The 23,380-nt window shown below is 49.5% G+C and overlaps 1 protein-coding gene across 9 annotated transcripts in view; it reads right to left on the reverse strand.

The window, feature by feature from the left end:
* Positions 1-2,053: 2,053 nt before the first annotated feature.
* LOC144950309 (syntaxin-binding protein 5-like) overlaps positions 2,054-23,380 on the reverse strand; it is a 209,945-nt gene continuing 188,618 nt past the window's right edge. For all 9 annotated transcript variants that reach the window (XM_078880407.1, XM_078880406.1, XM_078880412.1 and 6 more), the window contains 6 exons: positions 18,457-18,696; positions 16,731-17,112; positions 15,118-15,283; positions 12,865-12,976; positions 11,798-12,021; positions 2,054-8,492 (listed from right to left, as the gene is read on the reverse strand). In XM_078880407.1, the coding sequence (XP_078736533.1) occupies positions 8,451-8,492; positions 11,798-12,021; positions 12,865-12,976; positions 15,118-15,283; positions 16,731-17,112; positions 18,457-18,696 (1,166 nt within the window). In that variant the 3' untranslated portion in view covers positions 2,054-8,450. The remainder of the gene's footprint in view (positions 8,493-11,797; positions 12,022-12,864; positions 12,977-15,117; positions 15,284-16,730; positions 17,113-18,456; positions 18,697-23,380) is intronic.

Raw genomic sequence — 23,380 nt, forward strand, 5'->3', positions numbered from 1 at the left:
ACCCACGACCTCCTTGTATACCAGGCAAGGTAGTTAACATCTCATAGCCACCGTATCTCCTACCAGAGCGAGCAGCTCCCAATCAAAATATTACGGGTTCAAATCCTGGTCTGGGGGTTTGACTCATGCCATCATCCCTCTGCAATTGATAAAGACGAGTTATTTTGGGGAGGGGAAGGCAACAGTAGTTGTCTTATGGATAGACTCGCCAACCCTGCCATAGGAATGTGGAGTTTCCAACACTGGCTCAGAGCTTTCGACAGCAGATGAGCACCAATGCAATTGAGCAGCGACTGTTATGTAAGCGGCTAGACTTGCACTCACGTTTGCCCAGGAAACTTCTGCACTGCTCCCACACGTTTCAACAGACGGGGAGTCGTTTGAAATCTTACGTATGATAAGTAAAGGTCAGCATTACGAACAAAACCGTTGAGTTTTGACCCAATAATCTGGCTTATTTGCCCTGGTGCCCGGTCCTCTGTTTGACTGTCTAAAATCATTCAGATTAATTCATTTATTATACGGTTGAGGCCCTGCCACTATCTGGCCAAATTTGTGCGGCAAGGCCCTCCCAACCGACCCGACGAAGTCAAACAAATTAAATTGCCACGTGGTGTGCAAGCCTTTGATGAGATAATTATTGTTTGTATTATTGTTGCAGATCAATCGCCGGTAGATTTGAACAACGATGCTCACAAGACAAATTTCACAATCAAATAGCCATTTGTATGCTGCCGAAAAGCCAGGGTTTTAAATTTCGATTCAGACGCTGTCTTTCCGACAGACCTGTTCTTCACCTGAGGACGGCTGCTTGCGTTGTGGCCGAAACGTCGTGAGAATTGTATTTTATTATGTTTTATTATTTTATAATTTCCCTTCTACGTGACTTTACCGAAAGAACCGAGAAGATGAGCCAGGGCTTTGTGTAGTAGCTTCACGGAAAGCGTCTTGAGATTACTGCCAACATTTATATTCCACGAGAAATGCTAAATTGGCTCGTGCATTATTTGAGGTGTAAAGTTTTGCAGCGAGTAGCGTGTCAATAAAACATAAGGAGGATAATTTTTCACCGTCTCTGGAGATGAACGCCTGATATCGATGTCTTCACCGACTCGCCTCCATTCGCAATTTTGCGTGGAACGGTTGAGAAATTAAATCGCGTGCGTGATCTTTCACGCGACGAGTCTCGCTTTTATATGCAGAGCAGGTGGCAGCGTTCGAGTTGATTTTATTTAACCGGTGTGAGAACTCAAGAGAGCAGGATGGAGTCTTCACTTTGCTAGAGTGACCTTGGGCTAAAAACAAATGAGCCCTCTACTGTGAGGTCACTTGAATATATCTCAGAGGTAGCTCTGTGACATCCGCTTCCCTGTGGGCAGCTCTCTATCTCTCTCAAACGCACACGAAGTCCGGGCGCGATGCCGATAGCACGATTAATATGAAACAAACTTAGAAACCAGGAAAAATTGTGACGTCAGTATTTGCAAATATGCCAACAACTTTTTTTTTTTATCCTGGTAGCTTTCCATCCCGCTAATTATCCACTGCTGAATACAAAGAAGAAGAAACATCCGTCCTGGTGCACGGATTTATTTCCCCGCACCTCCGATTAGCACGGTTGGCTACGTATGGTGCGAAATTCGAAGACAAAGATCCCCCGTATAGCCTCAACAGACTGTTGGGGCAAGTGGCGTTAACGAGCACCTATGAAGGCCGGCACGGCACACGAGGGGGTGGGTGGCCAGAACCATGCCCGGCCGCCTTTGTCTCCATAGTGGCGATATTTGCACATCGCACCAGGTACTTCGTTGAGGCTGAGTCAACCTAGGGGAGGCCCAGGAACGGTTCAGATAATCGTCACTGGCGTTGGCCGTGAGCAGGAATCGAACTCGGGATCGCCGGGATCATATTGCAGTGCGCTAACCACTACACCACCGCTCCCCTTCGCGCACACACACGTGCATACATACATGCACCTTCCAACTTATTTTGGGTCGCATCTCCTGTTGCAACGCACTTGGCACGTCAAACACACTGACACCAGAGTCCACCGTTAGATCCACTTTACTTTATTGTTACATCCAAACAAAGGCTATGACTGTGTACAAGCAAATATGGGCAGCGTTTGCACCGCCTAACTTCATGACAACGAGGATATGTCCCCCCGTATAAATATTCTATACAATCTATAACAAAAAAACACATTCGGGTTCTCAGCTGCTGTGAGACAGGGGGACCCTCTAGGTCAAAGCGAGGCATTTCTCGTAGTACAGCGTTTGCCCTGGCCATCCGCAAAGGATGACAGTGGGGTAATTTTCAGGTAAATCTTTGCCCCCCCCAAAAACTGTAAATGTAATTTGTGCAAGAGAATGTAAATCTCCGCGTGAGTATACGGGTCTCTGTTTGTGTGTACATGGGGGTTTGTGTGTTTAAGTATATGGGTCTCCGTGTGAGTCGATGGGTCTGCGTGTGAATCTATCCGTCTGTGTGTAAGTATATAGGTCTCTGTGTAAGCCTTTTGGTTTCTGTGTGAGTCTATGGGTCTCTGTGTGTGTCTGTGGGTCTGTGTGTAAGTATATAGGTCTCTGTGTGAGTCGTCGATGGGTCTTTGTGTGATGCAATGAGTCTTTTTGTGTGTCTGTCCAAGGGTCTCTGTGTGCACCAAGCTTTTGAATCTCGGGGCATGAACGACTGAGAGCAAGACAATATAACAATCTAAATGACGTCTGTAGAGCGTATGTGTTCAAGGGATGAGCTGTTAACTCGTACATCCTACATTTCATCACATCTAAAAATATATGCAGGCTTGGGGCCTGGTTGGTATTTGTATTGTAGAAAGGACCTTCCTAAAAATAAGTCTTGTGGCTCTGTATGGCTTTTACGGTCAGTTCAATGGAATTATTATGATCATTATGAACAGCAGTTAATGTGGCAGCGGTGATGAGCGATCAATGTGCTCAGAGGGGTGGTGCAGTCGAAATTCCTATTAATGATGACCACCACCACCATCATCATCATCCACAGACATGATCTACCCACTGCAGGATGAAGGCCCCCCCCCCAAGCAAGGGGGATGGTGGGAGCTCGAAAATAAAAACTCAGGAAAATTGTAACTCCTCGATTGTACAGTTTCTGTGAGCATCAGAGGAAGCCTGCAGACGAGCGCTTGGGAAGGCAGCCAGAACTGGCAGCAAAACAATTGCCCAAGCTCTGTGATCCTACATTCGAGATGTTTGGCCAACTCCGCAGGCAAGGTGTGGCAAGTGACGGGCTCAGGCGACGAGCGAAATCTGCATTGCACCTCCCGATTTAGCACGAAGTGGCTAGGTACGGTGCGAAAGAAGTTCAAACATCGTACATAGCACGCCATCCATCGCCTCCCCTGTTTCACACAAACCCGTTAAGAGCCCCAAAAAGGACGAGACCCCGGGCTGTGTGACGACACAGCGACGACGCTTTCCTGGCACTCGCTCGTGACAAGGACGCGCTGGACAGCCGCACTCGGCTGGTATTGAACTCAGGACGAATCAACTAAATTGTGGGTGTAACGCGCGCGCGTGTGCGCGTGTGTGCGCGTGTGTGTGTGCGTATGTGTGTGTGCGTGCGCGTGTGTGCGTGCGCGTGTGTGTGTGCGTGTGTGTGTGTCTGTGCGTGTGTGTGTGTGTTACGTTTCGTAAGTTGTCCTTTTAGTCGTTTCTGTTTTTCGGCGGCCTAATTCCTTCGTAACTTAACGGCAAAACGAGGCGGCGTTGGGAAATGTAAGAAAAAGTGCGAAAAAAATGTGTATACGTGACGTGAAAAGTCGGGTGTACGAACCCACTCGTCGAGGTTCGCCACGACAAAAGTCAACCAAGGAGGCGTTCCACAATTTGAGTACCCAGCACAGACGTTTCATAAGTGGCACTGCCGTTTGCAGGGTGGTGGAACGGCAGTGCGGATAATAACTTCCCGCTTTCTGACTTGAGAATGACAAAATTATTAATATTTTACTTCAGGAGTCGCTGGTGAAATCTATCCAAAAGATATTTTTTGCAGTTTTTCGTAAGTTCACGGTTAAAGCGTTTAGTTCGGATACCAGTTTTAAATTCGACAACTTTTGCGATCGTTTTTTTGTTCGCTTATTCAATCCACCGCAGAATATTAACGCATTGCCGACAAATGAACACGACTCACAGTCACAGGAAAAATCATGTCAGAGTCTTTTTTTTGTCGAAAACATTCGCTCTGCCGAAACTCTGCTTTGGAAACAAACACAGCGCCCACTGGGATTTGGTTTAAAAAGAAAAACACTTTATACATCTCATACTTATCAACGTGTACGTGTTGTCAACACAGTAAGGCGCTGGGTTGGGGTCATTGGGTTCACGACGATCAAGCATTTTCTCTCTCTCCGCCACACTTTTTGTCCACGGTCAACATTTTCCACGTGGGCTGAAGGCCGTCTCTGTCTCGCTTGCCTCCCTGCACACCGCCAAACGCTGGCTTCGAATGCCACAGAATCGTTCGCTGTAAAAGTAAGAGCTGAGCTTCATCACAATGAAGAGCGTCGCGTAGTCGATATTAATGTAATAATTTGCAGCCCTCTGCCAATCGACTGCTGGATGAAGGCCTGCTCACGATGGCACGTCGGTCACAGGGGCTGGTTGACCACCATACGCTCACGCCGATCACTGACAGCGGCTGACGACGAAGAGGGGGTGGGGGGTTGCTGTGCAAGAACTCAGCACCGGTTCAGATATTGCTCGCCGCCGATTATTATTACCAGCCATGGCCCGGAATCGAACTTAGGTGAGCAGGCGGTGTGATAGCCACTGCACCACTGCTTCACCCTGAACCAATAGGAATTCGTGGTTTTCAAAAACATTTACTTACTTTTACAAACGACCTTTGCACCTGCGAGTGCAGAATGTGGCGATGCACCAATTGCGATAGTTTCCCAGTACAGTATCCCTTGTCAAAGGCAATCCATGTTATCCATGGGATGTCTACTTGGGGTAGAGTGAATTTCTCGGTATTCAAATTGACGATCTGTTCCTGTGGTGCAGCGGTCGGCAACCAGAAGTAAATCACAAGAGCCGATTTTTGTTGTTGTTGTTGTTGTTTTCGAATTCGGTACAAAGCTTAATGCTTCAAGAGCCGCGATCACGCGCGAATACGCACGCTGAAGTGCGACTCGAGTTCCCGTGTCTCCCTAGCACGAGAAAGCATTCACTTCAATGGGGTCCTCTCACCCGCCCGCATGAGAGATGATCGAAATTGAATCGGGAGGGCATCATGAATGCATGGCCTCTCGTCCGGTTTTAAACGAGGGGGCTTTAGCCGTGCGACTCAAATTTGGGATTGTACGCATCGCAATGACATCGAGGTTGGTGACCCAACATTTATTCAGTGAACGGCAGAGACGGGGAGTGAAAGCCCTGGATGGAGTCTTAATCACGCCCTACCCTGTAAACACGAAGCTTTCTCCACCCCCTTCCCCCCCACACTGAAAACGAACTTGAATAATTGAATACGCAATTATTTACCGTCAAACGGCAAAACCATTTTATAACGACTCCTTTGTTCTCTTCTAGCATAGTAGGCCGCAACAATTGCATTACGGACGTTTAACAGATACATTTTAATTAAGCGTGAGTTTATGACCTGTATGCCACGACAGCTTGAGTCAACGGTTATCTAAAAATACTTCAACATTCACGAGATTTGAATTCCACCAAACTGATGTTAACAGTGTTTGTCAGTTACAATACACAGCGGTACAACTACAGTTGTAAACACACACACGTGATCATTTGTTTGGCATATTAATAATATTTCCACGCAACTTTTCTTGCTATTGTTGTTATTGTTATTTGTGTGTGTGTGTGTTTTCCTTGATGGCCATGGCGAGATCAGAATCAGAGTATTTATTTGTACTGGAGGTATCCGACGAGCTAGAAAGCTCCTTTTCACAGGCGTTTATTTAATACGACAGCATCGCCACACGCACTGGACCGGTGTCGTTTTCCAGAGTTGAGATTTATTCAAACGGCAAGAGGTTAACGTCAAAGGAGGGTTTTAAACTATTACATCATTGGCACTCGTTTGATGAGTCACATCGAAAACACACGCCACATCCCCCAGCACGAGAGAGGCGAAGAAGCGAAAACGAGAGGAGGAGGAAAAGGAACGAACCGCGGTCTTCGTTAGCAGCTTGTGCGATGCAAAATAAAAGTACGGCACGTGACCAAAAAAAAAACTTTATTGCGAACGATCGGGTGATTTGTTTCGGGAGCACATCTACCCAGAGATGTTTCTACATCCTACTAAAGCGAGCAATGAGCGCAGAGATGATTCGATCGACGAAGGAGCTCGAGTCGGCCGCTCGCTCGGATTTTTTTTTAATCAATTTAAATTATTGTTTTTTTCTTCTTTTTCTGCCACCGGAGAAATCCACTGCTGCGAAATATGACGCCGCTCTAAAATACAAATAACCAGTGAAGCGCTGGGCACCCCCCCCCGCCCCATAACCTCGTGCGACGAGCACGTTCATATTAGGTAGAAAACAAACACGAAATAATAACACTCACGCGAGACTTACACGCACACACGAGTGCCACGTCTCTCACCGCCAGTAAACTCTGCACGAATGCTTTTCAAACAATTGTGCATTTCTTTTGTGTTTCTCTGGTGAATCTTCCCACCGCCAGACCAGACACGGGCACGCAGCCTTACTTATTCAAGGACCAGTCGTACGAGCCAAATTGTCTCATTCCCCCCTTGCCCCCGAGACTCAAAAACGCTCCAGAAACGGCAGCCTTGACCTCCAGTCCGTGCAACAGGAGAACGACTCCAGGTCACGATCGGTACAGACCAATACAAAGGATGCAAAGGTTTACAAAATACATCCGCTGTAAGAGCATTACAGGGCATAACAGATAGCCATTGAACATTAAAGTCAAGTCTTTAATGTATCCGTAATTGTATATGTCTACGTTGTAATATAATATTAATAATAAATATTAAGAATAGTAAGACTTTAGTTATTTTTATCAAGGTGTGCAGTAACACGGTCGGAGAGGTTACGAATATATTTTGCGGACTAATAAATGTCTATTGAAAACTACTGCATAATTAGCTAAAACCATACGTATTCGTCTTATAATATAATCTCTTACAAAACATCGCACAAGTTGGAAAAGCGTGACTGATGCTCTCGCAAAAACACAACCGGACGTACCGTAATAAACGTATACTTGCGATGCGTGTGCACGAGTGTGCGTGACCTGGACGTATGTCCGCTTAACGCCCAATCGGTTAACAGCAATGAATTACTTTTTTTTTTGTCAAAATATACTTTCAAATAAACGGTTCATAATATTGCAAATGAGTCCTTCTGAAGGATGGAAGATAAACTTATTGTTTATTAAAGCATAATTCGAATCTCAAACAAAGAAAAACAACCTTTAACGCGCCACGAATCGAAACGATAAAGCCAACTTTATAAACAAACGAAGGAAAAGACACCTTAAGGTCTTCTTGGTTCTTTCGGTAAAGTCACGTAGAAGGGAAATAATAAAAGAATAATAAAATAATTAAAATAAAACATTATTTTCATTACTTTATTATTTCCCTTCTACGTGACTTTACCGAAAGAACCAAGAAGATGAATCCCTGCTGCAGTCACGAAAGCTTTAAATCGAAATGACACCTTAAGCTTTTCAAGAAAAACGTATCGTAGAATATTTGTTTATTCTCGAGGAATCCGATAAGCTATGAAGCTCTTTTCCACAGACACTCCAGGACCGATTGGGAAAAGCTGAGTCGAATGCGGCTCCCAACGTGCAACGCACAAGAGTTTGGCAATGCGGTGACGAACTTTGATACATTGCACATCCCCCTGCCACTCCTCCCCACATCAGCCCGCCCGCCCGCCCGTCCGCCCTGAACCCTACGAAAAATATCCACGCGCAGAAACCCCCATCCCCAACCCCCACACACTCCCGCCTCCGCCGACGAGCTCACGATACGAACGTGCCAAGCGGGAACGCGTGCTACGGTAACCTTTGCGACGCAGGTTAACAGCTCGGCGTTGACGCTCGGCACGATTGTATCTCCGCACGGACCGCCACTCTGCGAATCCTTGCCCCTTTACCCCGAGCCCGTCCGTTTTGCATCTTTGCCATGTGTTGTTATAGTTTTGTTTTATATTTGTTGTTGTAAATATTCGATTACCGCTGGCGCGTCCCCTCTCTCCCCGGGAGGGGGGGGGGGGGAGGTTGCAGGTGCTTGGACGTCCACGCGGGCTGGGATTGTCTCCGTGCACACGAGCGCTTGCGGTCACCGCCGATGTTTGCGCGCTCCGCGAGAGCGAGCGGGCGAGCGAGCGTTCGGAGTGACTCTCTCTCGACCCCCCGACCGTCTCCTGGGCGGAACGGCGACCGCGGCTCCTCGCCGCTCGCCGCGTTGCCTCACAGTTGGTACCACTTCTTGTCTTTCGTCTTCAGCATCATCTGCACATTGACAAAAGGCAGGCGCATTCGTTGTAGTAACAAAAAATTCATTATTTTCATCGTAATTATAATAATCATATTTTCATCGATTTGATCCCCAATCGCGCTATCGGAGTCCACATCAATTGCAGGGCCTGGGCTTTTGCCCGTGTAAGGAGGGCAGAACAGTGCCAAGCCCCTTTGCGTTCGAGAATGGCCTCTGTGTGTGTAATTGGCCACCACAGAGCTACCTCCGGAGAGGCCTCCAACTTCCAGAGCTTCACATTTTTATTTTGTTGAACCACGTGAGACATCAGGAGGCCTAGCAGAGTCTCATTTGCAAGAGCGACCTGGGGCTTGGTGTGTGTTGAACGTCAACATGTTTTTTACCATGCTGCAGCCTACCGTGCTAATCGGATGTGCGGGGAGAGGAAGCACAACAAACTAAACACACATAACGCTGTTACAAAGAAGTCTGTCGGTCAGGGGGCAATTATTGATATATACAATCCCAATTAAGTAATTTCATTTGTGACCTCTAGTCCATGCAGTAGAGGGCAAAACCTTCCCACCCACTCTGCATGCGAGGGGGAAGGTGCCATGGTACATGACAGTCAGACTGATATTTTAATTCCCAGAGCAGAAATGTATCCAAAATTAAGTGCAGAACCAAAGGTTAATGCGATGGGTTTTTGTTGTTGTTGTTGTGTGTGCAGTCATTCTCAGTCGTTTGGATATTGTTAATTCAGGGAGCAGGAATTCAGCAAAATTAATGGCAGACATGTTTTATGCTTGCATGTTGAACTTCTTTCGCACCGTACGTAGCTAAGCGTACTAATATCGGAAGGGAGGGCATTCCAGGCGGCATCAAAGGCGCATCTGAAAGCGCACCATGCGGTGACCGTCTTTGTTTGATGGTTAACCAAAAACCGCTGCTGCGAGGATGACCGGAGTTTGCGTGATTATTCATGCCCCTGGATGAAATCGGCAAAGGTATTGTTGCTTCCTTTGTGGCAAGCGCTTTGCGTGTAATGAGTGCGACCTTGCTGATTTAATGTGGCAATTATTTTTAGTTTTTTTTTACGTGCGCGGTCACGAGTAGCCAGACTGAGACCATCAACTCACGATGCTTGAGACCCCGAATCAATCACAGGCGGCGGCTGAAACCTGGATTTGAACCCAGCATCTCAGTAGTGCCGGCTCAGCCTCTCTGACCTCTGACCTCTGAGCTACCCGGGGACTTCTTCGTTGCACCCTGCTAAAGCGTGGCACATTCGTGTTCTGACAGTAACCAGATCTTGAGAATGAAAATTGGAAATGTAATATGTTTTAGTAATTTTTTATTTAATACGACGTGAATCATTGATTTTTTTTTCGTATTAAATGAGTCACACTGTCACCTCACACGAACACAGGCACCCACAAATGAGTTGTCATGATTCAGGGTTGCAAATTCATTTTCATTGCGGCTTTTTTTTTCCCACTGCCAAGTCGTATTCTTTGTCATTTGTATGGCCTTGTGAATCACCACCGTTCGCTTCTGTGCAACATTTGCGTACAATTCACACAAAAGGGAAAATGCAACACGAGTGTTGCATTCATAATTATCGATTCAACCAGTCAGTTTTTTTCGGGATGAGGGCCACTGAGCTAAGATTTTTTTTGCTATGGCGACCCTGCCAAAGGTGACAAGCGAGTCACATGGCAAGGGAGCGTTTCCCAGGGGCTGCGTAGAACGGCTGACACGGTGGTAGTGGGCAAGTCACATGGGGAGGGAGGATTGTGATGTTCGTCCATTATTTTCACTTTTGTCATGTGACACCATTGTTTTTGATCCGGTCTCTATTCGCTTCATTGTCGTACTTTATATTACTTCTTTTTAACTCTCACGTCATAATGGTGACCCCAGGTCTCTCTCGCTTGCTCATCCTGGCCGCGTGATTTCTCACCTATAAACTTGAAACTTGATTTATCATCATAATCATCATCATCGTTAAAACGACTGTCTTTATTGTTAACATCATCATGATCTCTCATCCTTTCTGTCACCATTATCATTGCCGTTAGCATCACCATCATTGTTCTTCAGCGTCGTTAAGCCATCTGGCTTGGGTTGGCACCTCCTCAACGACACCGCGTGGTACTGCCCTTGCCACTCGCTGCAGAGGTTCATGGCTCAAATCCATTTTTTTGCCGGTATCAAAATGTTGAAGAAAATAAAAAAAACAAGAAGAGGCTTTACCCTTTTACCCTTTCTGGCAATATAAAACAGGTGTTAAGATGTTCAAACACCAAACTGAAATACCTACTTAACGACGCACGCCTGTAGCAAAATACATGCAAACACACATTATCTGATCTTCTATGCAATAATCTTTGAAACTGATGCAAGTGTCAAAAGTATTAAGAGCAACCCGAGCTATTAACAATTTGATACATTCATCACTTTTGTACCGTGCACCTTTTGCTGTTCTTCTCTGGCCTAACACTCGTGGTGAGACTAGGCCATACACACGTAGGCTGTCTCTGCTGTAGGCCAATCAGTTCCAAAGACAATGCATGGACTATTATGATGTACTGTTAACACGTATTATTATCATGTATTATTATGTATTATTATCACGTATTTTTATCACGTATCATCATCACGTACTGTCATCGTGTATTTCTAATCACGCATTACCATCATCTATAATTATCAGAGCACAAAGGGTTAAAATGTTATTGCCGATACCCCCCCGCCCGCCCGCCCGCCCGCCCGCCTGCCCAAAAAAGTTAAACTAAAATAAATATGCCCGAGATGAGCTGCGTGTTGGCTAGCGACTGATGTCTCATCCGCCCATCGTGGAGCCCCGCGGCGCTCCCCACACTCCGTAGCACCACTCGGTCGGCGCGGGGGGGGGGGGCTGTTGGTGAGTGAGTTCGAGTGCCGCGAGCGATTAGGTGAAGTGTGCTCCTGGCAGCGGCTCTCGCCCCCCACAATCACGCCCAACCCACCACCCACCGGGAAGGTCACGGCGGCGGGAAGGGAAGGCAGAGGAGTAGAGGAGGAGACTGAATGTCTCAGAGGGTGGGAGAGACGAGTGGAGAGGGGTAATCCCACTTCAACGGCTCGCTCGGCCAGGTGGGAGCGTGTCGATGCCGCGACCGGGGCTGGGCCGACGGGGCAACGGAGTTGCGGCGCTGTGCGGGTTTGTGCGGTGGATGTGCAAAGTAGTGCGGTGCAGGCTGGAGCAACGCAGTGCGGACTGGCGCAAGGCGGTGGGCAGTGCGGTGCACAGTGGAGGCCGCCGTGCGCGTGGTGGCGGTGGTGGTGGCGCGGTCACCTCGTGCGCGTGCTTGCTGAAGTTCTCGGCGCCGGAGAGCATCGCCGCCGTGCGGTCCTCCAGGTCGCCGAGCCGCTGCCCGCGCTCGTCTAGCGCCACGCGCGCCCGCGACATTTCGGCCGCCACTCCGCCCGCCGCGGCCTTCACTCCCTCGGAGCCGGAGCCGTGGCCCGGGATGTGCTGCGCGAGGCTGCGCGACGCCCTGCCCGATCCCGTCTCGCCGACTTTTTGTCACCGAGAACAACAACAACGGCACGCCGCACCGGTTCGGGCACGAGGAGGGCGGACGTCGCGGCTCGCGGAGTTCGCTCCGTTTACGAAGTTGGTGACCAAAAGTGTCACCGAACTAAATTATCTTCTTGGTTCTTTCGGTAAAATCACGTAGAAGGGAAATAATAAAAATAAAACAGAATAAAAATGTATTACTTATTTTCTTTTATTATTTCCCTTCTACGTGACTTTACCGAAAGAACCAAGAAGATGAATCCCTGCAGTCATGAAAGCTTTAAATAGAATAAACTATGTTTTATTTACCAGGTAAGGCTGTGTAGCTCTTTATCAGAAGCGAACTGGCCGCAAATGATGGCTCAATGAAGTGGCTTATCACGTACGAATTTATAGCAGCCAAATAATTTAAACGCGTGTTTATTAATGTTGGAGGGAAAATAATCGAAGGACCCAAAGAAAAATCCACACTACCATGAGGAGAACACGCAAACTCCAAATATACAGGCGTCAGGATCGAACCCACGACACCAGGCAAGGGATATAACATCTCGCCACCGCGGCGCTAAGTAAAGTTCAAAGCAGCGACACCGCTACGGGAGCTCGGTTACAGAATCAATTCCCACCGCTGCCGCCCGAACACGGACGATGCCAATTCCGGGACTGTCCTCGTTAAACACGGACAGTTGCCGACCCGTCACCGGAAGGCACGGCCGGGCCGATGCCTTTATCCAGTGGCAAAAGCTGACGAATCCCCGCCGCTGAAAACATTCCCGCATTTATTTTCGCCGACGTCACGGCGCGGAGGCTCGCGTCCGCCGGACAGCGACGGTGCCACTCACAGAGCTCTTCCCTGTCGAGCGAGGGGCTGTTTCCGCCGAAGAGCCCCTTGAAGAAGCCTTTGTTGGGAGCCTCCGGGGTCTGCACCGGGATGAACAGCTCCCCCAGCATGTCCTGTGGCAGACAACGATCCACGGCGCTCGCTCAGCCACGCGGTGCAGGGGGGGGGGGTCATCGCGCGCGGGGTGCCGTGTGTGATCGGCGCGCCGGCCGGCGGTGGAGGTGATGGGGGACACGCCACGGCAGGGCCGCTCTTCGCTCCGCGCTGCCTCTCGCGAGGAGCCGTTCTTTCTTTGCGTCAGGGATGGGTGGGGGAGGGCGGGGGGGGGGGATCTATGGACCTACTGCCCGTGGGTCCAGTCAATTTACAAGTCCCACGACTCTGTTTCCAACGGCCGCACCAAGGGAGATGACAGGGTTTGGAACGCTACAAAGATGGAGAGGGAAGGGAGAATGCAAAGTGGAGAACGAGCAAATACATGATGTGGAAAGAGAGGCAGTCACCTGCAGAGAAAGAGAGAAAAGTGTTGAGTTTGGACTTGCAGAATAAATAAAACGCTTCATTATATAACATCTCTCCAGTTACTCCAAATCAAGGCTGGATATACGGCCCACGACTTCACTTCTGAATAAGAGTCAGAATCGTTATTTTTACTGGAGGAATCCGATGAGCTATAAACCTCTTTTGCACAGATGTCCAGTAAGGGGGGGGGGAGATCAGAAATTTACAACAGCAAACAGTACAACATACATTGGGAGTGCAAAGTAAAGGTAAGGTTAGCCAATCACCAATAAAAATAAAATGAACTTGTTTTATTATGTTGTACCAGGTAAAGCCCACTAAGCGATCAGCAGCAGCTGCTGACGGAGTTTGGCCCAATTTATTATCGAGCAAATGTCCGTGCGTGGAAGGAGACTTGAGTTCCCGGTTGGGAATACCCACGCACGGAAGTAAAACAAGTCACCGGGAGAGAAAACAAAACACACCTAGAAGAAGAGCGGACCTTCGGAGCACTGTGACCTTTACGACAAATCGTCGCATCGCTTCCCTTATGTCTACACGACTTTCAGACCGCGCAAGAGAAGGGTGGGGGGGGAGCCCTTCCGATACGATGCTAGAGTAGCCCGGTCAGCGTCACGTCGACTGCTAAGCACGACGCCCACAATGGGGTTCTCTAGCTCGCGTATCGATTCACGCTTTCCGCCTATTTGTTTACTGACTCGCTTATTCCCCCGGCAGTGAAACCGACGGGTGGAAAAGTGCGGTCGGCCCGACCGAATCACCCGAGACAAATTACACAACGGGACGGCCGCCCTCGAGCCCGACGTGCGGCGAGCTCATTTGGACCGTCTGAGTGGCTCCATGTCCGCGAGCACTGCGAGAGCTACGGGGGGGGGGGGGGGTGGGGGGTGCTTCTGCTGATACTGGCTAAGAACTGGCCCAGAATGAACACCGGGGGACCGAGGTCCGCGTCCCACCTCACTCTGTGAGCCCCACTCTGTGTGTGTGTGTGCTTGGTCCCCTCTGCTCTGCTTCAGCCGCCATCCCCGTCCTCCGCGACCCACAAGGAAGGGGGTCATGGAGTGATCGTATTCCTTATTTTTTCCTATGAATTTTTTTTAACCGGGTTAAGTGCCCAACCAAGCTATGTGGCTCTTTTTTTCAGAAGCGATCTGGCGATCACGAATGACGGCTCGATGGAGTGCCGTGTCATCACGTGGAAATGTACAGCAGCAGCCAAATACTCTTAAACGCGTGATGTTGACTCCAAATGGGGAGGGAAACAACCGGAGGGCCCGTAGAATAATCCACGCAACCACGGTGAAAGAGACACGCAAACTCCAAATATACAGCAGCAGGCGTGAGGGTCGGGATAGAAGCTACGACTTCCTGCATACCAGGTGAGGAAGTTAACATAGAGCAGTGGTTCTCAAAGTGTGGTTCGCGGACAACACTCACCAGTAATCTCTACTCACATCACCAGACCCTCGCCTGGAACCTCTCACATCACCAGACCCTCACCTGTAAACCCTCTCTCACACCTCCAGGCGCTCACCTGTAAACTCTCGCACATCTCCAAACCCTCACCTGTAATCTCTCACTCACATCACCAGACCCTCACTTGTAATCTCTACTCACACCTCCAGGCGCTCACCTGTAAACTCTCGCACATCTCCAAACCCTCACCTGTAATCTCTCACTCACATCACCAGACCCTCACCTGTAATCTCTACTCGCACCTCCAGGCGCTCACCTGTAAGCTCTCGCACATCTCCTGGCTGTAGGTGATTCGCTGGATCTCCGTGGGCGAACACAGGTACAGGGCCTGGCCGCTGTTGGAGAAGCAGAACGTGCGAGCCGCTCGCAGGTCGGCGAGCGGCAGGAAGTTCACGTCCAGCAGGGGACGCAGGCTGGGGAGGCTGCACAAAGACAAAGATCCCCCGTATAGCATTAGCAGACTGTTGGGGCAAGTGCTGTTTGCAAGAAGCACCTCCGAAAGCCGGCACGACACACTCGGGGGTAATTATTATTTGTTTCTTTCGGTTAAGTCACGTCTAAAGATAAAATAATAAATTAAATTAAATAATAGAATACGACGTTTCGATTGCAACACAAGCAATCATCATCAGGTATAATGAAATAGCGACATAAAATCTAACCAGAAAACTATAGACAGACATATTAGCAGACAGATATCACCAAGATACATAGCGAGAGCAACACAGATAACAGAGAGGGGTGATCGTCTCTGTGTGGTGGCCTTAGATAAGTTCTAAGATTAAGATTACACTCGGGGGTAGGTGGCCAGCACCACGCCCGGCCGACTTTGGCTTCACAGTGGCGATGTTTACATACCAGACCGTGTACTCATTTGAGGCTGACTCGAGATAGGGGAGGCCCAGGACCGGTTCAGATAATCGTCACCAGTGTCGGCCATGAACGGGAATTGAACTCGGGCAGCCGGGTTCGTAGTGCAACGCTACCGCTCCCCACATGTGCACGGTGTGCAAAGTGTACGGCCAAGCGCTCGCTGAGCGCGCGGTGCGTTCTCGCTGCAACGCACGCTCTGCCATTTATGGGAACAACTTGGAACATGCGCAACGAACTAAACCGTCACGCAAACTCCGATCATCCTCGCAGCGGCGGCTTTTGGCTGGTCATCGAACAGAGATCGTCACCACATCGCGCGGCTTTCAGATGCGCTCATGTGGCCGTTTGAAACTCTCTTACTTCCGACAATAGGAAGCCACTGGAGCTATGCACTTTTAATTATCTAGATTGAACACTCATTTCTTTAGGACAGCTTTTTGTCTTTAGTTTGCTGTCCTTCCCCAGCACCTGCGATTAGCGTTGGGCTAAGTACAGTGTTCGATGGCGAGCCAAAATCCGCTGCCGCTGTGATGAGTATAACTGGAGTTTCGCGTGATGGTTTATGCCGAATCGAAGGAAATTTTGGCCAAGTATTGTAACATGGATGCAGAATAGCAGTGGGCCCCAGAACAGAACCATGAGGGACACAATGAGAGACATTGCCAAAGTCAGAATTACAATTTCCCAGAGTCACGAATTGATTCCGATTATGGAAGTAGTTACCGGAGCCACTCGACTGCCAGTGCCGTCATGCCAACGTTGCTTTCCAGGCAATTTAAGTCAAGGAGGGCGGAAGCAAGCATTTGATGGTTCAATTGAGTGAATTATGGAGCAAGCATTGAATAAACTGGGTGAGCGAATCATGGAGCAATCGTTTGAAGAAGTGAGTGCGCGAATGATGGCGCTACAGGACAAGTCGCGGCACGAGCGAGCTCATGACGGCGCTGAGCGTGTCGCGGGGCGAGCGAGCGAGCGAGCGCTCGCGGCAACCGGCACCTAAAGATGATGATGTGGCCATTGGCGCAGAAGCTGGCGAGGCACGCGCTGGCGCCGATGGCGACGGCGTCGGCGCGCAGCACGAACGACGTCTCCGTGATGTTGTGCTTGTAGACGCAGCTGTGCGACGGCAGCGCCACCACCTTGGCCTGCTTCTCAGAGCACGCCACCACGTATTGGGTGGCGGCTCCCAGCTCCTGCGCCGACGCCGACGGCGTCACCGACTGGGGCCTGCGGCGCCGCGCCCGCTCCCCCCGCTCGTCCCGCTCGTCGCTGTTCGAGTTGGTGTCGCGCCACGGCTCGTGCGGCCGCCTCGCCAGCGCCCCGCCGCAGTCGAGGAAGTCCACGCGCAGGACGGGGCCCTTGAGCAGCGTCACGGTGCCTGGCGAGAGGTGGAAATGAAGTGTGAACTTCGGGTGAACAGTCCTCCTCCTCCTCCCCCGTGACAACGTCGGCACTGCCTACCCCTACCCCCCACAGCAGTGAAGACCAACAGTGGTCTTGTGAAGACCGGCAGTGGTCTTTATTGCAAGGCCCGTGGGGGGCCGTTGGCAGGCCCCTGGTGGCCTTGAGTGCGACTCGACAACAATACGCGAATGTGAAACCACCCCCCATCATCATCATCATCGTGCTGCTGTCAACTCCCCCCCCCCCCAATGGTTTCGAATGTGTGGCGGCACCCTCACGCTGGTGATGTCTAATCAGCGGATGTTGCCACCCCTCTGAAAATCAGTGCTGACGTCAATCATTGCACCGAGTTGACCGGGAGTGACCCCAAGGTATTGAGAGAGGGCGACCGGTGGCTGGAGATGAGACAGGGATGAAGGGGGAGGGGATGAGAGAGGGGGCCGTGGGGATAGGAGGGGACATCGGCAGGAGGAGTTAGGGGAGCAGAGAGCTGTGGATGAAGAGGAGAGAGCTGTGGATGAAGAAGGGAGCTGTGTGTGACGCAGACGGTGGAAATTAAGGCCACGTGTTGGTGAGGAGCATGTCCGCTACACTTGTGAAGACTTGGCGAATGCAATTTTATGCAAGTTTCGTTTGGTCAGGTGAGACTTTGCAACGCATCTTCTCGCCTCGCCTTGGGTGTTGTTTGTATGTCAAAATGGCAAGTTTGACAGCAGTTGTGTGCAACCAAGGTGCGCGACTGATTGTGCAGACGTGGACTGACCCTTTATGCCTCGTGGCAAAACAAACTGCAGACACGCGCGTGTGTGCGCTTGTGCGTGATCAGAGGTGGATTTTATAAACTTCCAAAACTGAAAGCTTTTTTTAATAGGGGGCCCACATTATTTTAAAAACAACAGTCCCATTTATTTTCCCTGGTTAGTTTTTCATGGTTGTCATAGGATTGGGGGGAGGGGCAATCCCACCCACCGCTGCCCCCCCCCCACCACTGCTCCGAAAGAGGTGAGCGAGGGTTCAATAGGTCACGGATATAGGTCGTCGGTACGAGCCCCCGCCTAATGCTCTGAAGGCAAAGAGTGCAAACGTGAAATCGATTCTCTGCCTCGGAGCCAAGTGTAAGGAGGTCAGGACCGGGGGATTGTGTGTTCAGAAGGAGCAGCAGTTCTCAACAGAGCCGCGACATTCTCAACACATCATCACTGGTCAAAGTCCCTTGCCGGCAGACCTGACGGGAGGCCATTACAATAGCCGACCCTCGAGAAGATGAACGTATGGATTAACGCTTCTGTGCCGCCAACCGATGGCGAGGAAAACGCACCGCTCGGCGAGATGATGACCGGCTGGCTGAGCCGCTGCTCGCTGGACGGGGGCAGGCTGAGGCCCACGGACAGGACGGTGCCCAGGCTGGTGCCGACCCAGAGACACGGGCACGTGGAGCCGTCGCCCTTGCGCGCGAAGCTCTCCGAGAAGCGCAGGGCCGTCACGGACTCGCGCGACTCCTTGTCGATGCTGCACACGCTGGAGCTTCGCGATTGGCCCAGCGAGTTGTCACGCGTCTCTGTGCGACGGGCACACAGAGGTGGGGGGCCGCTTGATCTCCGTCGCCTCCTGCCGTGTGTCTCCCTCGCCGTGCGCCCCATCGCGCTTTCGTTCCTTTTGCCTTCTTGCTCACTGGGAATCAACTCCCGTTGCACGTAAAGTAATCACACTGGTCAACAACAAAAGCTTTTTTTTTTCTGGCCTGGACTTTTCAGCTGTTCTAGACTAATTTCAGGGTGCTGATTCCAAATCTTATCTCAGATTTGCTCTATCACGTCTCATTTTTATGCTATCGGCATAGCCCATTTTCATTGATTTTACCAGAAATTAACTCTGTCACTTATGATTGCAAGTTGTTGCGAGTCAGTGACTGCTTTAGTGTTAAAATACGGTGCTGTATTTTTAGGATAGTGTGTTTATAATATCATTGTATGTAGATATCCACATTTATTTAATATTTTTTCTGCAGTTTTTATTGAAAATGCAATATTTGATATCTCAAAAACCTGATGTGATAGACAAAAACTGATGCCAGATTTGGAATCAGCACCCCAAAATTACCTTAAAACCGTTGGAATACCTTATGCCAGAAAAAGTGTGTTGACCAGTGTAAAATCCGCATTGTCTTTGAAACTGATGGACCTACACCAGGGACAGGCTTCTTTAGGGCCTAGTCTCACCAGTGTGCGGTTAATGCGAACTTGATTCCTTGCAAAAGTTTTCTATTTGATGTTTGAACATCTTATGCCAGAAAAAGTGTGTTGACCAGTATCATCTTCACGATCACAACCTGCCTCTGTCCCTCCCCTTACAACCGCCATATATTCTCCCCCAGCACATCCTACCCCTACTTATCCTGCCTTCCCCCACCCCCAGGTACGACGAGGCTTACCCCAATCCCTATCACTACCCCGATCACGATCCCTACCTCTCCCTCACCTCTCCTGCCTGTTCTCCTCTCACCATGACTACACCGCCACTTCAAATAACAACCCCCACTCTTTATCTCAACCGCTGTCATCCTGTGCGCCATTTTTTTTTTTACAATTTATGTAAAGAGCCTTGGTGTAGGGCGCTCATGTGAATCTGTATACGATGATGAGGATGTCGCGGACTCGCATCACTCGCTCACTGCGGTGATTCACTACGTCGTCGAGTGGAAAAAGCGTGTTCTCGAAATAACGTGGCTTGCGCGGGCGGCTTTGTGGGTGAATTATTTTTAGCGTTCGTACAGAATTGGTGGGGGGGGGGGGGGCACACGGGTAGTGCATCTTGCCGGTCGCCTGAATTCAGTCGACCCACGGCACCTGCTGGGTCTGTCCCATTGACCCCCTTCCCGGCCGGCGTTCCGACATCTTCAGGTGGCATCGAAGTGCACCTAGCCTGGCCCAGCGCGATGGTGAAGTGGCGAATGGCGGTTGTTGTTGGATGTATTGTCCCGCTTACATAATATTGGGGAGGGGGGGGGGTATAATGGCCGGAAGAGGAACTGCTAGAAACTGGTGACGGTTTGAAAAATCGCCCTGCTGCCGACACTTGTAGGTATAGACGCTGTCGGTGCAGAGACGTCGGTGACGTTGCCACGGGGAGCGAACAGGAACGTCACGTGCCCAGTGCAGTCTCGGTTCTAGAACGCACGGAGTGTCACGCACTCCAGAACTGACTTGCGGATTACGATGGAGGTTTCTTTTTTTATACCTTTCTTTTAAATCGCTCTTTGCATTCCTGTGATGCAGAAGCAATTATATTGTGCTTTATATTTGTATGATATGAAATGCGAGGTGCGGAGCATTGTAAGCTATGCATGGGTTAAATGGAAATAATGGGGCTATACATGGGGCATCCACCCCCTACATTAGCCCGGTATTTCGAGGACACCTCGTGAATGCATGGCTCACCGTCTCTGCCAAACCTCAACTCCTTGCTTCCCGTGATCAGCTCCCCCCCCCCCTCTACAATCCCAACCAATGGTCTCGCGATGCTATTGCGTGCGGACGCTTCGTCATTTAATATCGTATCGATTGACCCAATGCGTTTTACCAATGCGACCTCGTGGGTGCTGTTGCTGCTACCAGCAAAAAAATGCTTCCATGCAGTCAAGGCCACGCACGTGGAGCGTGCCGTCAAATTGCTGGAAGTCAGAATCACGACAAAATACGATGAACACATCAACGTCATTAAACACAGCAATTATGTAACACAATTTGGTTTGCAGGTACGAAGTGAACACCGTTCAGAACGTGCTTCAAATGAGTTGCCGTGGCGTTTTCTTGTTTTTTACCCGAATTCACTGGCAAAAAAAAAAACATCGGCAATGTATCTATCTTAAACGCGTCTACGGGGCAAAATGATTTCTTGCAGAGCAGTGGTTCGTATGGAGCACGCGAATCACGGGGGTTACAAAAACCGAAGCAGGCAATTTGAACGAGGTGCGTTATTTCTCATGCGGCCGCTGTTACTCCCGCCAAACAGCTGTCAGTGTTGAAGTTACACAGGCGTGTGCACAATGGCTGGGTCCAATTCCTCATTCGCCGCCACAACATGACTGTATAACGTGCACGGGGAAAAAAAATCACGCAGCTCACTGCCAAAACCACCTTACTCTCTCAAAACAGTGCTATCTTCAGCTAATCTGCTCGTAAAATGCTGCATTTTACATGTAATTACCCGTGGGTGTTAATTATTTATATACGCCAGATTCACACCAAATAATGGCTTTCTCTTTTGATTTTGCCGTTCATTTGCACCGCAGGATTATCCCGCACTGCGTAAACATTTACGTGAATTAATGTGCGGCATATGTGCACGCATTTAGGAACGTCGGTACTGATTTGTATTCATCAAGGTGGTGGTGCAAAAGGCAATGACAAAGATCCCCCGTATAGCCTTAACAGACTGCAGAGGCAAGTGCCGATAGCGAGCACCTATAAAGGCCGGCACGGCACACGTAGGGGTGGGTAGCAAGTACCACGCCCGGCCGCCTTTGTCTCCCCAGCGGCGATGTTTTACCCATCGTACGGGGTACTCATTTGAGGCTGAGTCGACCTAGGGGAGGCCTGGGACCTGTTCAAATATTCGTCACCGGTGTACGGCGTGAGCGTGAATCGAACCCGGGTCGCCGGATTCGTAGTGCGGCGCGTTAACCGCTGCGCCACCGCTCCCCAGGCACGAGCTCACATTGTGCAAAGCCGTGGACTTGCTCAAGTGAATGGGCCAGATGGCTACGGTCCATGAGACGAAGGCCTTCGACAGCCGTGACTCTGCACGGCGGTGCATATTTGCAGCCGCGCACGTTGTCAGTCGGGAAGCACCATCCTAGCCTCTTGCAGGTCCCCCTCGGTCTCAGACGAGCACATGGCGTGATGCACACGAAGGTGGGCTAACCGTGGCGCATTTCATAGGTGCTCGCCAACAGGGTTTTGCCGCAACAGTCCGTAAGCCTGCGTGAGGAATTTTTTATCTCCGTCTTATAGTTTGTGAAGAGATCAAACTTGCGGAGATTCCTAAGACGCAATTGCGGACGCGGTCATGTGTCCCCCTCAAGGCCTCTTAGCATCTGTAGATGTCAGATCTTCTCTGTGGTCACAGATCGAGGCTTCGGCCTCAGGGCAACTGATCAGTTCTCCGTGGAACTCTCTCCTTTCCTCTCCCACGAGATCGCAGGATCTCCGAGTCTGTGAGGGTTTGTAAAGCTTTACTTAAAACGTATCCATGCACCTCTGTTGATTAAACTTTTAGCAAATTCAAAAAATTGCTTTCAGCATTCATTTATTTCGGCCGTTTCTTCGTTTTTAGTTTCACGGGTTAGCGTCGTGCCGTGTGTCGGCTTCTGCCGTGCATACCGTGCCAACCCACATGGTTTACCCCGTATTCCTGTACAGGGTAATTGAATGTTCAGATCCATACGGCGAAACAAATTTAAAAAAATCCTATTTGTTTGTGTTTCTCAATGTGATGGGACTTTGCAGGATGAACGTTGAGATTTTCGCATGCGAGCCCAACTTTGTATCCAATTCAACAATGACAAACTGTTGGGAAGCAAATGTTGGCATTGGTAATTTGAAAAGAAAACAGATTTATTTTTTTATAATAATTTAAAATACTCAAGCGGCTGAAAAATAAAGCACCTCTTTCCGTCAAATTGTGTGGAGACTGACAGCTCGGGTACAAATGTCGATACCGAGACACCGGTTACATTGCGACAGGGAGTGAGTGGTTGGGAATGGGGTAGAAAAGGGGGAATGGGGGGTTGGGGGATGACTGTGATTCTGAGTAGGGTTGCCGCGATATCAAATATTTCACGATGAACGTGCGTTGAGATTAATTGGCTGCCGCTATCCATTTCCACGTGATAAGCCACTTCGTTGAACGATCATTTGCGAAAGTCCAAGTCGCTTCTGAAAAAAGAAGCTAAACGCTCAGTGGGCTTCACGTGGTGAAATAAAAATGAGTTTTTAGCGATTTGCTTAACTTTCCTATGCTTTGCACTCCTATGGTGTGTGTTGTACTGTTTATTTTCGTAACTAATAGCTTTACAGCACATCGGATTCCTCCAATATAAGTTATTTCAAATTTTGACGATGTGGCGTCGATCATCACGATATCAGTTTCGCGTAAGTCTGTAATTGCATTTAGCATTTTAAAAGTTGTTGTATTATTATTGTGCTTTGCTGTATTTCCTATGACGAGTGAATACGACTGAA

This window comes from Lampetra fluviatilis, chromosome 57 (assembly GCF_964198595.1).
Source record: "Lampetra fluviatilis chromosome 57, kcLamFluv1.1, whole genome shotgun sequence".
In the NCBI taxonomy this organism is placed as follows: Eukaryota; Metazoa; Chordata; class Hyperoartia; order Petromyzontiformes; family Petromyzontidae; genus Lampetra; species Lampetra fluviatilis.